This window comes from Hydra viridissima, unplaced genomic scaffold, assembly GCF_058129835.1.
Source record: "Hydra viridissima isolate aposymbiotic clone 2 unplaced genomic scaffold, HvirCarnegie_v1 scaffold_2, whole genome shotgun sequence".
Classification (NCBI taxonomy): domain Eukaryota; kingdom Metazoa; phylum Cnidaria; class Hydrozoa; order Anthoathecata; family Hydridae; genus Hydra; species Hydra viridissima.
This window is the reverse complement of record NW_028324301.1, coordinates 6,284,178-6,298,750: the sequence shown is the minus strand read 5'-3', so window position 1 is coordinate 6,298,750 and position 14,573 is coordinate 6,284,178. Positions and strand designations below refer to the sequence as shown.

The 14,573-nt window shown below is 28.4% G+C and overlaps 2 protein-coding genes and 1 pseudogene across 3 annotated transcripts; all 3 read right to left on the bottom strand.

Moving 5' to 3' along the window:
* Positions 1 to 465: 465 nt before the first annotated feature.
* On the bottom strand, positions 466 to 1,804 carry LOC145191250 (solute carrier family 25 member 36 pseudogene; annotated as a pseudogene). The gene has a single exon (XR_016449836.1). The product of XR_016449836.1 is annotated as a solute carrier family 25 member 36 pseudogene (transcript).
* A 2-nt stretch (positions 1,805 to 1,806) lies between these two features.
* Positions 1,807 to 2,678, bottom strand: LOC145191281 (uncharacterized). Its single transcript, XM_080068347.2, has 3 exons — positions 2,540 to 2,678; positions 2,281 to 2,436; positions 1,807 to 2,200 (listed from the first exon to the last, which is right to left on the bottom strand). The coding sequence occupies exons 1-3, from the start codon at positions 2,578 to 2,580 to the stop codon at positions 2,041 to 2,043; spliced, it is 357 nt and encodes a 118-aa protein (XP_079924473.2). The 5' UTR covers positions 2,581 to 2,678; the 3' UTR covers positions 1,807 to 2,040.
* Positions 2,679 to 2,779: 101 nt separating this feature from the next.
* On the bottom strand, positions 2,780 to 12,470 carry LOC145191257 (glucosamine-6-phosphate deaminase 1-like). The gene is made up of 4 exons (XM_080068313.2): positions 12,300 to 12,470; positions 4,113 to 4,397; positions 3,526 to 3,710; positions 2,780 to 3,435 (listed from the first exon to the last, which is right to left on the bottom strand). Exons 1-4 carry the CDS (start codon positions 12,421 to 12,423, stop codon positions 3,214 to 3,216), a joined length of 816 nt encoding a protein of 271 aa, XP_079924439.2. The 5' UTR covers positions 12,424 to 12,470; the 3' UTR covers positions 2,780 to 3,213.
* Positions 12,471 to 14,573: the final 2,103 nt, after the last annotated feature.

The following is a 14,573-nucleotide window of genomic DNA, read 5'->3' as shown; positions in this document are numbered from 1 at the left end:
TTCGAAATCTTTTCTGAGGCGCAAATTTAGAAAAACTAAAGTTTTTTTAATTATGATAGATAACGTTTTATCTCGGAAACATTGAGCGATTAATTCATGATTTTTTTGTTCGTTAAATTATTTCTATGTAAAGAAATTTTACAATAATAATGTGAGTAATTATCTTAAAATATATTTCGGTATGAATCTTGGTGCTAAAAAACGAACTCTACTCTTATTTGTGACTTTTTATCTTTAAGTTTTTCCGGAGTGATTTCCCCATTTAAAACTTATCCCATTTTGATTGTAAAGACGTTTAGTAGAGAAATATTTTTAAACTTTTTTTATCTTTTATTAGTCTTTAAAATTTTTTTTTAACTCACAAAAAAGTATTCTTAAAGTTACAAATTACTCACGAATGAGTGAAATGAGTGGTAGGTTATATTAGTAATTTTAAAACGTCGATAAAACAAAACAACTTATCGGCAATATTTAGAATAAAAATTTTTTATCGAAATATTTGCATAATTTAAAGTTATCTACAAGAGAGTAATTTTTAAAAACTAAATAAATAACGAGAAAAAAGCATAGACGCTAAAAAATAAATTTGAAATTGGTAAAAAATTGTCGTTTCACTGGTAACAGAAAACTGTTTAGATCATTAGAAAAAGCTTTTTTTTGGTAAGAAATCCGCGAAACTTTTTTAAACATTATTTCTTCATTTCAAATATATAAACAATCGCTTCATAAGTCAAAAACGTTATGGCAGTGTTTGGCAACTGTCTCAGAAGACTGGTACCGAATCCTCCATATAATCCTGGACGGCCTTCCTCATTAGCTACACGCATTAAAGTTTGAACAAAATTCCGGTACTTTAAACGCCCGTCGGTGTCATACGCATCTTCACGCAGTCGTACACGTGCAACTTCGTGTGGATACATTATAGTTGTGGCAGTGATTTTTGAAACGACTGCAGCTAGCATCACATTCAATGCACCAAATTGTTCTCGATTACTCGCACTAATTAGTTGTTTTAAATCTTCATAAATTAGAAAATAAATGACAGTCTCTAGAACACCGACATAAGAAGCACTCAATCCTCTAAAAAAACATTTTAGACCGTGCTTTTCATAACCCCTATATACAACTTGATAAATAGATGAGCTTCTGGTTTTGTCAAGCTGAAGCATAGTCTTGATATACCAAATAGGATTAGTTACAGTTCCAGTAACTGAACCAGCAAGCACAGCCGAAATGGTATTAACGGTATGCTGGTTAGTAAAAGACCTGTTTTGATATAAGTAACTCTTAGCGTTAGCGTAGCAAAAGAAATAAATAGATTTTGCAGGTACTATGCCTAACAAACTAGGCGATAGACCTTTGAATAAAGAACTTATCCCTTCCGTATGTACCATATGCTTCATATATGAAAACAAAATTTGAAAATAACCAAATCGAAAAATCGGACGAGCTACCAAAGAAACGGAAGTATTACCAATTATGGCATTTATATTTCCGGCGTTAGAAAAATTCAGTTTTGTAGACAGCAATCTGGTTTGCACAACGTCAAGTGGACATGTAAGAAACTGACCAGCGGTTGCACCAAGTCCACCAGCAAACAAATGAAGCATTTTTTTGAAGAATTCATTATCATTCATTATGACACTTTTAATTTTTTCATATTTCCCTAGAACAATCAAAAGATACACATAATTATGAGTCATTTGATAATATATTAGTCGTTGAAACATTTTATTATTAAAACATTTAACCACTGAACATTCAGTTTACTAAAGATTTTATAAGAGAAATTTCTGGATATTTTCAGTTTCGATTAATTATTTATTTCCATGACAATATTATATAAAAATAATTCTAAATGCTTTAAACGGAAGTTTTTTTTAGTTTTTTTTTTTGTCAAATGTTCTTACGTCACTGATTGCTGATGATATTAAAGTTTTTATAAATATTGGGTTAAGCAGCCTCCAACTGAGAAATCGGTTTCTTTGGAAACCGAAAACTCAGATCGAAAACTTCGTATTCAATTTATGATCATAATTGCTAATGTTCTTTCTTTTTCTTAAGGTCGGCTTCTTCTTCGCTATCTGAAGACGAGCTTGACGATGAAGAAGAGGAATCACTAGATGAATCATCAGTGTCTGTAGCATCCTCATCATCCGCATCAACACTTGACTCGACCTGTTTAGTTACTTCCAGCGCTCTACAAGGAAATACAAAAACGTTTTGTAGAATTTTTTTGTGTTGTATAGAAAATGTCCTGCCACACAAAGAAACACTTACGCCATTTGTTTTTCCTGGACTAAAACTTTTCTTCTTTTTGAAAGCTGCTTCGTGCGCGATTCTCTTTGTACGTATTTTCTCTTGTTCTGACATTCGTACGTCCAATGCCCATATTGCAAACATTTCTGACATTTGTGTTTAAGTCCATCGGTTTCACTATAAAAAAAGGAACATGAATCAAGCAAGACATCAACTTGAATGGTAAAGTGATTGGAATTAAATAAGTGTGAATGTTTTTTAAAGATAAAAACCATCTTACGTTTTCTTTTGAAGCGCAAATCGTTTTATTAAAGAGGCCATTTCATGAATTCATGTCCATTCTTAGCAAAAGTTTTATTATACAAAAATCTAAATAAAATGTTTTCCGTTAAGAGCTAACTCATATTAGTAAATGGAATACGAATCCATTTAGTAGATACGAATAGCTGTTGCCACTCAAATACATGATACTAAAGCAACTTAAAGAGCCTATTGCATAGAGTGAAAATATAAAAACTCGTTCACATACTACATTATATATTAAGGTATTTCATAAAAAATCAGACGAATTAAATTTGGATAATAAAATAATACCAGTAAATATATTTGCTTTTAATCTAAAAAATAAAATAAAAATATCAGCCTCAGTTGAACGAAAGTAAAAAAATTCTAAACGAAAACAAAACTTAAATGCGCAATAACTTTTAAATCTTTCAATATTCACTTAGTCAACTTTTTAAAAATGTTATGTTACTAAATTCATCACTCTATATCATGATAACATTTTTCTAATATCAAATAACTTTTGTAGGTTATTTTCCATATTTTCTGTTAAACTTTATCAAATATAACTAAATTCAAAAGAAAATTAAAACTTATAATTTTCCGGTACCGTTACAATTTTTGTAATTAATATCTAGATCTGCAAGTTGTTTGTTGTGGAGTTTAATTATTCTAAATATCTAGATCTGCAACTTGCTTGTTATGAAGCTCCATTAGTCCCTGAAAATATTTAACAGTCTTTACTTTAAGTTCCAATGTTGCAGCCTCATCACAAATAAATAGGGTATTAGGATGTTGTTGAAAAGCAGAAACAGTCCACATATGGCTAACACCTTCTTCAATAGCTTTATGCAATGCAAGTGCTTTTCCAGCTCCAGTGATAAGAATCATTACCTGCAAAAAAGGATGAAAATTGTTTATGTCAAAAGTAAAAAATTTAAATAAATTTAAAAAATTAGAAATTTAAATTAAGAAATATGCAACCTCTTTGGCATCCATAACTGTACCCACACCAACAGTCAGTGCTTCTTTAGGTACAAGATTGATGTTACCATTAAAGAAACGGGCATTAGCAATCACTGTTTCTAAGGCAAGTGTTTTGACTCGAGTTCGTGACACTAATGAGGAGCCAGGCTCATTAAAGGCAATATGGCCATCAGGACCAATTCCTTTAGAAAAAAGACTTAAAGAAAAACTTAAACACCATACAGAAAAATAAAGCAGTAGGGAACAATATGAATTACTATCCAAATTTGATTAAACTTGATTTAAGACCATGTAATGTTCTAGTAAAAAACTTTTACAAGGAGCTTTTTAAATTAACATAAAAATTCTAAATGTAGATGCTTTAACCAATCAAAATATTTAGGTAGCAGCTGTAGCATACAGGAGTATAACTCACAAATCTGTTTTGCTAAAAGTTTTCATCTTCTGCCATTTCTTAGAGCTAGTAAATTTGTAATACCATAGAACAATTTGTCATTTTGTCGTACGGTATTTAAATTTACCACTTCTATGATATTACAAATATTGAATAAGTGTATCACATAAAAATATTTTGTTAAACTAACCTCCAATGAACAAATGTATACCCCCACAATCAAGTATTTTTTTCTCATAATCATTGCATTCCTTTATTAAATCTTTAGCATTTCCATCTAACAAATGAGCATTTTCTGGTGCAATATCAATATGTTTGAAAAAATTGGACCACATAAAGTTATGATAACTTTCCTGGTGATCTCGGGGAAGACCAACATATTCATCCATGTTGAATGTTTTCACATATTTAAATGAAATTAATCCATTTCGATAGAATTCAACTAATTTTGTATACATACCCAGTGGAGTAGAGCCTACAAATACAATGATTAAATAACAATATTAGAAAAAATACTATGAACTTATGATTCTTCATTGAATAATTGGATGTGTAGCTGTCTGAGAGCACCAGACAAGTAACTTTGTACAAATGAAAAAATTATTCTTTTAAGTTAAACTATCTGACAGGATGATTCAAATTTCCAACACTTTTTAATTGAAGTTTGTATGTATATTCATATTTATGTTCATTTATTTATGCTCATTTACTTAACAAAACTTATGAAAAAAAAGTCAAGAAGCTAAAAAAAAAACACCAACAAAAAACACAACTTGTTCTCTAGCAATAACAAAAACTAAACAAATATTCTATCAAATTATAATTAATTTTAATATATATATATATATATATATATATATATATATATATATATATATATATATATATATATATATATATATATATATATATATATATATATATATATATATATATATATATATATATATAATTATATATTAATCTTAAGATAGTTATCATATACTGCAAAAATTGAACAAAAGTAGTATTTAAGCTTACACTATTAACATCATTACTTTATTTCAAAAAGATTTATAAATTTGCTTAAGTTTTTACAAGATAAAATGTCCAAATAAAATGTTTTAAAGATTGATAGAATGTTTTTTAATCATTGACAAAAAATAATAACTTAAAATTATCAAAAGAAATTTCTGACAAAAAGAAGTTTTTTTTACAAAAGAACTAAAACTATTCAAAAAGTATGAACCAAAAAGTGATTGGAGAAGGTTCTCAGAGATAGAGATACAATATTTAATTGATTCATGAAACATCAGACAATGAATCACGTCAAAAACTTTTTTCTCTCCTAACATTCTGCTCAATAAGGCTGCACTTATTTCATATTTCTTTAGGATTACTAACATAAAATCTGTAATAAAATGGAGCACATTTAGAGATTGCTAGAATTTACTTTTATTATTTTAAAATTTAAAATGTATACAGTTTTTTGAGGATTTTTCTGATAAAAAAAAGTCTAATGATTATAAACATTCTATGTCCCTTCAACTTTATCATTTATTTCTATTTTAAAGCAGATAATAAATAAAGCTACAAAAATGCTTTCTACAGTTAGGGTACTCTTGAGAGAAGATGTTCTATAAAAATGTAGTTTTTGCACCTAAGAAAAAACTGAATGTAAAGAACAACAGACCAAAGATGAAAGCGGTTTTAGTAATTTGGTCAAGTAAATTAGGTGAGAGCAAACTGAAAAAACTTTTCAATGAGTTTTTCCTACTAAACTAAAAAAGGGTATTAGGCCGGGTGAATAAAAATGAGCAATTGCTTTTACTCAGTAATTTACGTGAATAAAAACTTCAACAGCTTTTCTTTAGTTATTCTTCACGTAAAATTGAGCAATTACTGAGTAAATTGCTTAACTTTACCCGAATAAAAATATGAGGAAAACTGCTTAAGTTTTTTATTCATGTAAAGCTGACCAATTACTGAGTAAAAGCAATTGCTCATTTTTATTCACCCGGCCTATAGTGTATGAGAAAGAATATCTTTAAGATGATTTTTCATAAGTTTTTTATGTTACTGAATATTTCTGATAGCTGTATCCTATTAGCTATTGACTAAGTAACAGAAGCTCTTAGCCAGACATTAAAAGATTTATCACTTCAAAGAGAAGCAGAGTTTTTTAAACAAAACAACATATTCAAGAAGCCAGTACAGCAGCTAATAGTATTTCTTCCTTACTGGGATGGGAAATTATTACCTGACACACCATTTGGTCCTCACTGAGTTGTGTTTATTACCTAATACTGTTAATAGAAAGCAGAAGGTTGATAGAATTGCAATTCTAGTCTTTGGGTTGGCACAAAAAAGCTATTTGGGGTTTTTAATTATTTGTAATCCTGATGCAGAACGGGCAAATGCCTGATTGAAGGCTATCAATAGTTGGCAAATGTAATTGCATATAATGCTACTAATTCAAGGCTGAAATTGGAAGCCTACATTACTTTTGAGAAACCTCTGAAAATAAATTTGGTTTGGGCAACAACTTGACATAATATCATTGAAATAATGCTAAAAGGAGATGCTAAAATAATACAAAAAGAGGTAAATACAACCAGGGAATCAAGAGAACCATTTGAGGCATCTCCATCAAAAAAGAAATATTCACTTAACAACTTTCCTATAAAGACATACATTGTCAATACAGAAAATGATTATTGTTTTGGCTTAATGAGCTCATATTGAAGGATAGATTTTCTTTCAAGATTTTAATCTTAGATTTTTTAGATTTTTGCAAGGAAGTTATAATTTCAGTCCTATATTGAAAAGTTGAAAAGTAATGTTCAAATGTTTGCAATATTAATATTAAATTAAAATAACAGTATACCTTTATGTCTATTTAGCAATAAAAATATTTAATGATACAAAAGTTGTATATTTTTAACAAAATTTTTCTGGCATGGAATTTACTAATACTATAAGTATTCTGTAAAAGGGTTTGTCTATTTCTATGTTAAATTTTATAAATAAAGAAATATCATGATAGTGATCCTCAAAATAAGCTTATATTGCTTGTTTGTAGGTTATTAGAGCCACATATTGTTTGTTTATAGGTTTGGTATTCTAAGGAGTGAAAAAAACTCAGGGTATCTTTGACAGAAAACCAAAGCAAAATGCTGTCAACACAAACAAATCATTGAGAAAGCACTGAAAATTTGACATTCCAAAAGCCATGATATAGGGAATGAGTGTGGATAGTACTACTGCAATAGTAGTACTACTACAATAGTAAAAACAGTGTATGATTTAAGAAAGAATGATGAAAAGGATGAAGAGCATTATAAAGAAGATGATGGAGAAGACAAGGGAGTGAACCATCCTCAGATTTCCTTTAAACTTATTTGGCTATCCAATTTTTACAAAGAAAAGTTTACACCAAAAATTTAGGCTAGAAATATTGAGCCAAAAGTCATTGCAATTTTAGTACTAACTTGGTTTCCAAAAATGACTCAAACATTTTCCATAATAAAACGAGAAATAACAATGGCAAAAATATAAAAACATACAGAACTTAAAAATTCAATTTTTTTTTCATTACTTATTTATAATCTTATTAGTCACATAAAATTTAACTGGAAAAACAACAGCAAAATATAGAACTATTATCTCAAACCGCTTTTTTAATCTCTCCAACAATCTCTCCATGTTTTGTTTTTTTTTTTGTTTTTGTTTTTTTTGCATATAGAATTCTGATTAAGTTTTAAATTTGAATTTTAAGTTTTAAATTTGATATAAAAATATAAAAACTTACCAGGTGTAATATTATGCATTTAATTTTTTAAATGTTGGCAATTATATACTTTATAAAGAATTCAAATTTTGATTGGATAGAAATTATATTTATTTTTATTTATAGTATATCTGTTGAAAAAAAATTGTTATTCCTATTTATTTGTTTAAAGGAATGGTTGCTTATTAATGTTTATACTAAGTAATTTTTCCTTATTTACCTGTGTTCTATTGGTTTAGTGATATCAGAGGCATGTGAAGGCTAACCAGGAGTTACTAAAACTTTAAATAACAAAGAAAAAACAATCTTTAGGCTATAACATTCAATTAATAAACGTAACAATGTGTGAAATACAAAGTACTTTAATATGTATGCTGGAATGTTTGTTGTGATCCATTCAAAGCACACATGAAGATTACTAGTAGCTGAGTAGGTAAAAAGAGAAAATCAGTGTTTTAACAGAAGGACTATTGTTCAATTTCTTACACTTGCAACCTCAAGTTGGTCAATACTAGTAGTCCAAAATAACTTTGAAATTACAGAACACCAGGCAGAGAAAGCTATGCAGCTTTTTAAGAAAAAAAGGATTGTTAGCTATTTTCCCATTGTTTAAAGGTAATATTTAACCTAAAGATATAGAAGATTCTGTAAAACATTTTACAAGTCAATTGATTTTTGTTGAACTATACCTGGAAAAGAAGATAAGCATCGGAAATAACATCTATAAACAAATAAAAAAACTACTTTTGGATAAATTAAAGGAACTATGTGTTGTACAAACACAGTAATCCAGACATTCAAATGAGCTAGTCAAAATTTGCTTCTGGTGATAATGACAAATATAAAAATAATTTGTACCACTTGTGCTAGTGGTACAAATTGTGTTTGTACTTTTCATTATCACCAAATGCAAAATTGCTAGTGGATGCACTAAATATTGGTAAAAATCATAAGTTTTATTTAATAATATTAAAACAAAAACTGTTTGCTCATTAAAAAACAAGGAGTGAATGCCAATACAGTGTGAAGATTTTTTCATTAAAGAACCATTATTCATGCATTTCTATGATTTTGAGATAAACTACAAGCAATAGCAAACTGCATACTGTGCTACACTATTGAATTTCACAGCAGATGTTCCTAATTTTATTGCACTTTTAGTTTCTTGCTTTGAAAAGTTACAGGATTATTCTTTTTTCCCACTCCCAATCACAGTACTTCAATCAACTAAAGCAAGATTTGGATCCATTAAACATTATCAGTATTAGTGACTTTGCTAAAAATTTTGGTTTCATAGTCTAAGATGAAATGCAGAACTATTACTGGAACACCCAACAATGTTCTATACATCCATTTATGATATATTATAAAGACAAGAAAGGTTAACTCAAAAATACTTCTCACTGCATTACATTAGATTAAATAATACACAATGTAACATTTGTTTACAAAATATTTCAACTGATCATACACTAGTGATCGATAGAAATTCGGTTCTTATTCCGACTGAAATTCCGTTTTCAGTTCCGGTTACATTTAAGATTTCGGTTGCGATCGAACTTTAGGCTCAAAATGCTACAGAAAATAGATATTATAAAGCTTTATTTAGCAGGATAGCGTTATTATCATTTTAATAAAAATAACTTAAAAAACTTTTTTTTAACTAGATGTTAAGCTTGAGAATTAATGCAAATAAGATTTGGCTGTTTGAAAACTAATTAATTTTAAATTATTATACACATCTTGTAATGTTTTTATCATTATTTTCTTTTTAAAAATTGTCATGACCCAAATAAACAATTTTGATCCTCTTGAAGATGAATTGGCTCCTGTAACTTAAATTCTATCTGGTGACAATGAAAAAAACCCATCTTTTTCATGTATTGCACAATCTTAAACAGGGCGAAATGCACAATCATCTTCCAAAATGAAAAAAGAGTTAAATTATTTTTGGATTGTCAATGCCTAAGGTTTTAGAAAAACTATGAAAAAAGTGCAAATACCAAAATCAAGTTAGCATTGAGTGAGGTGGCATAAAAGTACCTAACACCACCTCCAACATCAACAGATGTTGAAAGACAGTTTTCTATAGCTCTAGATACTCTCAAACAAAAGGAGCAGGCTCCTTTGAGAAAATTTGGAAAAACTTCTATTTTGTCAAGCAAATCTTCATTTGTTGGATTCCGTTTTTAATTATTTTTGTTAATTTCATGTTTTGTTTAAATTAGAGGTAACTTTTTTTTAAAAAAAGACTGATTTTTGGCTCTGGTTTCAGTTCCTGTTCCAGTTTGGGCTTATTTTCAGATCTGGTTCCGGTTAGGTATAATAAAAACCTATTTTCAGTTTGGTTCCTGTTCTGGCAAAATTCTCCAGTAAATTTTACCTTAAAACTGAATGGAGCTTTTTTGCCACATCCCATAGAAAGTTACTATATAATTAGATTGGTTGTACTGTAAAAAGATTGATAGAGCAAGAAAATTTGAAACAACCATTCCAAAACCAACACTCAAATCAAAAGTCATATTTGAATTTTGTATTGAGAAAATCAAATGTGTTAACATTTACATAAAACAATTAGACTTACATTTGCAACACAAAGAACAACAAAGAACAACAAAAAAAGGCATTGTGTATCAATTCTACCTGGTATTCATAGCCTTTATTAGATATTCAGATCTTAATTTTGACCCTAACCCCTAACCTGAAGACCAAAAAAAAATTATTTATTCCTGAATATAGATCCTCAAGGATCATGTAGTGAAAAAACTAAAATCTGGTTAACTGTCCAAAGAGATAAATGTAATTTTTTTTTTGTTGTGACAAATTCCTGGAGAAGATCAAAATTGCTTAACAGTTTTAGACAGTCATTTGCAATTAACTCACTATTATGATAAAGGTGAATTTTTAAATATAATCTGATGAACCACTCAGTGGCTTCTTTCAAATGTTTGTGAATGACCTGAACAGGTGATTCCATTCCATGCATGAGGCAATGTTCCATCAGAGGAATCATCTCCAAAATGGGTTTAGACTGATCTTCGGTTTTGATGAGAAGCTCATAGAATCCTTTTGAGATTGAAAGAAACTGCTGCAACTGTGACAAGATGGTTCTTGGTTTACCTTTATTTTAAGATTTTCTAATGTCACAATACCAGCAAGAGTATAGACTTAGGTGTGACTGAATTCCGCAGAGAATGTTTGCAACTTTCATGTCACAAGAAATGAAAAATGGCTTTTCAATGATCCCAAGAGATCAAGAACTGAGCTCAGGTTTTTATAACTTTCAGAAATATTTTCAGCAATTGCAACAATAAGCTGTCACTTGATGCGGATGGTATTTTGAGAAGGTTCCTTAACATTTGGTTTGGTTGTTGAGAATCAGATGTCTCCAAATATAATTCACTCATGCTGAATTACAGAAATTTTCACCTTTATCAATTCCAAGTTTGATGACACAACCAGGTGCAATTTTTGGCACCTGATTGTGTCATCAAACTTGGAATCAATAGTGATAGATTAATGCCCAAGAATGAAAAATATATGAATCAGTGTCTTTTAAAAGGGCAAATTTGACATAAGTCTTTTATGCAAAAAACACTTATGTCAAATTCACCCTTTTAAAAAACACTGATTCATATGGAGTAAAAAATTAAAAGTAAGTAGCATAAAACAGACTTTCAAAAAATAGCAAAATTATTATACAGAATGCCACAAACATATAAAGCAATAATTACTGAAAAAGATAGCTGTATAGATGAGAGCAAGTTATAAATTAAATTTAATTATTATTATTTTTCATACAACTTTAATTAACAATAATAGAGCATATATCTTAAGTTTTTTTTTCTTAAATTTCCCTTTGTTTGTAAGTAAAAACAAAGGGAAATTTTTAAAAAAAAACTTAAGATATATGCTCTATTATTGTTATTACATTCTTTCCCTTTTTTTTTTTGACCTTAAGGAAAAAGAATAAAACTTATAAATAAAACTGCAGCAACTGAAATTGAAAACCTTTTGTGTGTAGCAATTTTTATCAAATAAATTTATTGCCGTTTGTAATTATTGCACAATTTAAATGAACATAAATTATGTTTGAGCAATCAAATATAGTCTTGCTAAAACCAAAATATTTCAAATGAAGGAGAAAATTTCAGAGATTACAGAAGATAATGTTAAAGAACAATTTGTCAAGGAAACAAATTATTATCCAGGGTTAGCTTAGCAGAATATATCCATTACTAACTGGGTTTATTAGAAAGAGAAAGTATAAATTTCAAGAAGCTGCAAATAAAAAGAAACAAGAATCTGCAAACAAAAAAGAAAAAAGAAAACTTGCATCAAAATGGAGTAAAAGTGGAAAAAAAGCAAATTTGCATCACTTTGCCCTAAAACAGTACAGTTTAATGAAAATCTAGTCTTTTTTTTTTTATTGGTGTGAATCAAACACTATGAAATGATTTTGTAGCGTGAAAGGCTCCCAGTGTCTATAACCTTCTGAAGTAAAATATTAATATTTAAACAAAATTTTTATATTTTAACAATATATAGAATAGATAGTAAATATAAACAGTAAACAAAAAAAAAAAAAAAAAAAAAAAAAAAAAATACCTGTTGGAAGTCCAAGAACAAAGTATTTGTCAGGCCCTGGATTAAAGGTTTTGATTTTGTTCTTTACATACTTAGCAGCCCACAAACTAACTTGATCATAATTTTCATGTATAACCAGTCTCATTTTGTTAATTTTCTTTTAGGTTATTAATAATATATACATATATATATATATATATATATATATATATATATATATATATATATATATATATATATATATATATATATATATATATATATATGAATGTATGAGTATACAGTGGTATGAAAAATATTAGAATCAACTCCAAATTTTAGCGATTTCTTAAATTAAGCCATATGCTTTTTGTTTTTAATTTAGATAAAGTTAAAAAGGTATTTATTTTTCTATATTATTATTTAGTTTCAGAAAGTAAAATAAAAAAATTGAGATTTGAACCACTTGATCAAAACCTAAGCAATTTTGAGCTAAGTTGACCTTGTTATCTAACTTTTAAGTACATATGTAGGCAGGTTTAAGATGACTATTTTAACTCATGATTATTTTTCAAAATTTTATGATTACGGGACAATATACTTATATTAACCAGGCTTATAACAATATTTTTTTGTAGGTTTTACTTGAATTTATTAAATAACTAATTTCATTTTCTCTGATAATTAGCATTATGGGCAAATCCACTGACCCAAGTCTAAGAAAAAGAGGGAAGGTTGAAGCCCTGCTGAAAGTTAATACATTTTCTCAAAGAGACATTGCCAAAAAAGTTGGTCTCAGTCAGAAAGCAGTTCATACCATCAAGGAAAAAGTCGCTGCTAAATAATAAACAAAATTTCAGAAGTCTTCAGTGGGCAAAGGATCCTCAGAATTGGACTGTTAATTGGAGCAAAGTAAATTGAATTAGTCTGTTACCTTTTTTTATTTATAGCTAGCCTGTTGAATATTTTTTATTGAATATTTATGCTTTACTAATTATTTAAAGTCTGGATCTTAAATATTGACTAATACTTCTAATTACTCTTTTTAATGTGTATTGTATATGATTAATTTACTTATTGGGGATTCTTTTTATTTCAAGGTATACTTTAGTGATGAATCAGTTTTTGAGATTCTGGACAAATGCTAATATATTCATCGCTGTCAGACAGAAGAGTTCTTACCACAATGCCTGGTCAAGACTGCTAAACACCCAGTTTTAATAATGATGTTGGGCAGCTTCACATTGTTGAGGGCAAAATGAATCAATACAAGCACATAAATATTTTGAATCAAATATTGTTACCAAACATTCCAAATCACTTTCCAGATAGGGATTGTATTTTTCAGCATGACAAAGCCCCCTGTCATACAGTCAAGTAAGTGACTGTCTTTCCGAAGAATAAAAACATTTCCATTCTTCTATAGCCAAGTAATTCATCTGATATAAACCCAGTTGAAAATTTGTGAATGATTGTCAAACAGAAAATTGCCCACCATAAGCCAACAAGCAAAATTACTCTTATTGAGGGACTAATCAATATATGGGAACATGATGCTGAAATCAAGGAAATATGCCCAAAACTTACAATTCACATGCCAAAACGTGTTGAACAGTTAATTAAAGCAAAATGCGTATCAACAAAATATTAGATTTGAGCAGCAAAATGTACTTAATAATTAATTTGCAATAAAACTCTTATTATGTGCTTTTTAAAGTAATGATTGTAATATTTTTCACACCACTGTATATGCATATATTTATTGTTAACAACATACACACATTTATCAAAATAAGCTTAACAGGCAAGGTTTAAGCATATAAACATATGAATATTAGTCATTAAAATAAAAAAATAACCAACTAATATCTTAAATTATTGTTGCCATTAGAAACAAAACTAAAATAACTTATAAAAATCCATTTTTTAAATTTTTTAATACTCTTAGATATATATAAAAAAAAGTACAGGCATTAAAGTTATAACCTCATAACCGTTCTGTATTTTTCAATAAAAAAATGCAGAATGGTTCTGAGGAAATAAATTGGATAAATGACTCAATATTTATAGTTCAATTAAAACCTTACAATTTTTGTAGTCATAACCAAAAGTTAACAAAGGCATACTGTAAGAGTAATGCTAGATATAACTTCTTTTCGTGTAGTCGTAAATGCTTGGAATGGTTTACCACCACATATTGTCGAATCAATAACAATAAACCAATTCAAAAATAAACTTGATAAATCAGATTATTGCAAAAATTATTTATTAAATACTAAATAATATTTATATATACATTGAAAAGTAAATAATGCT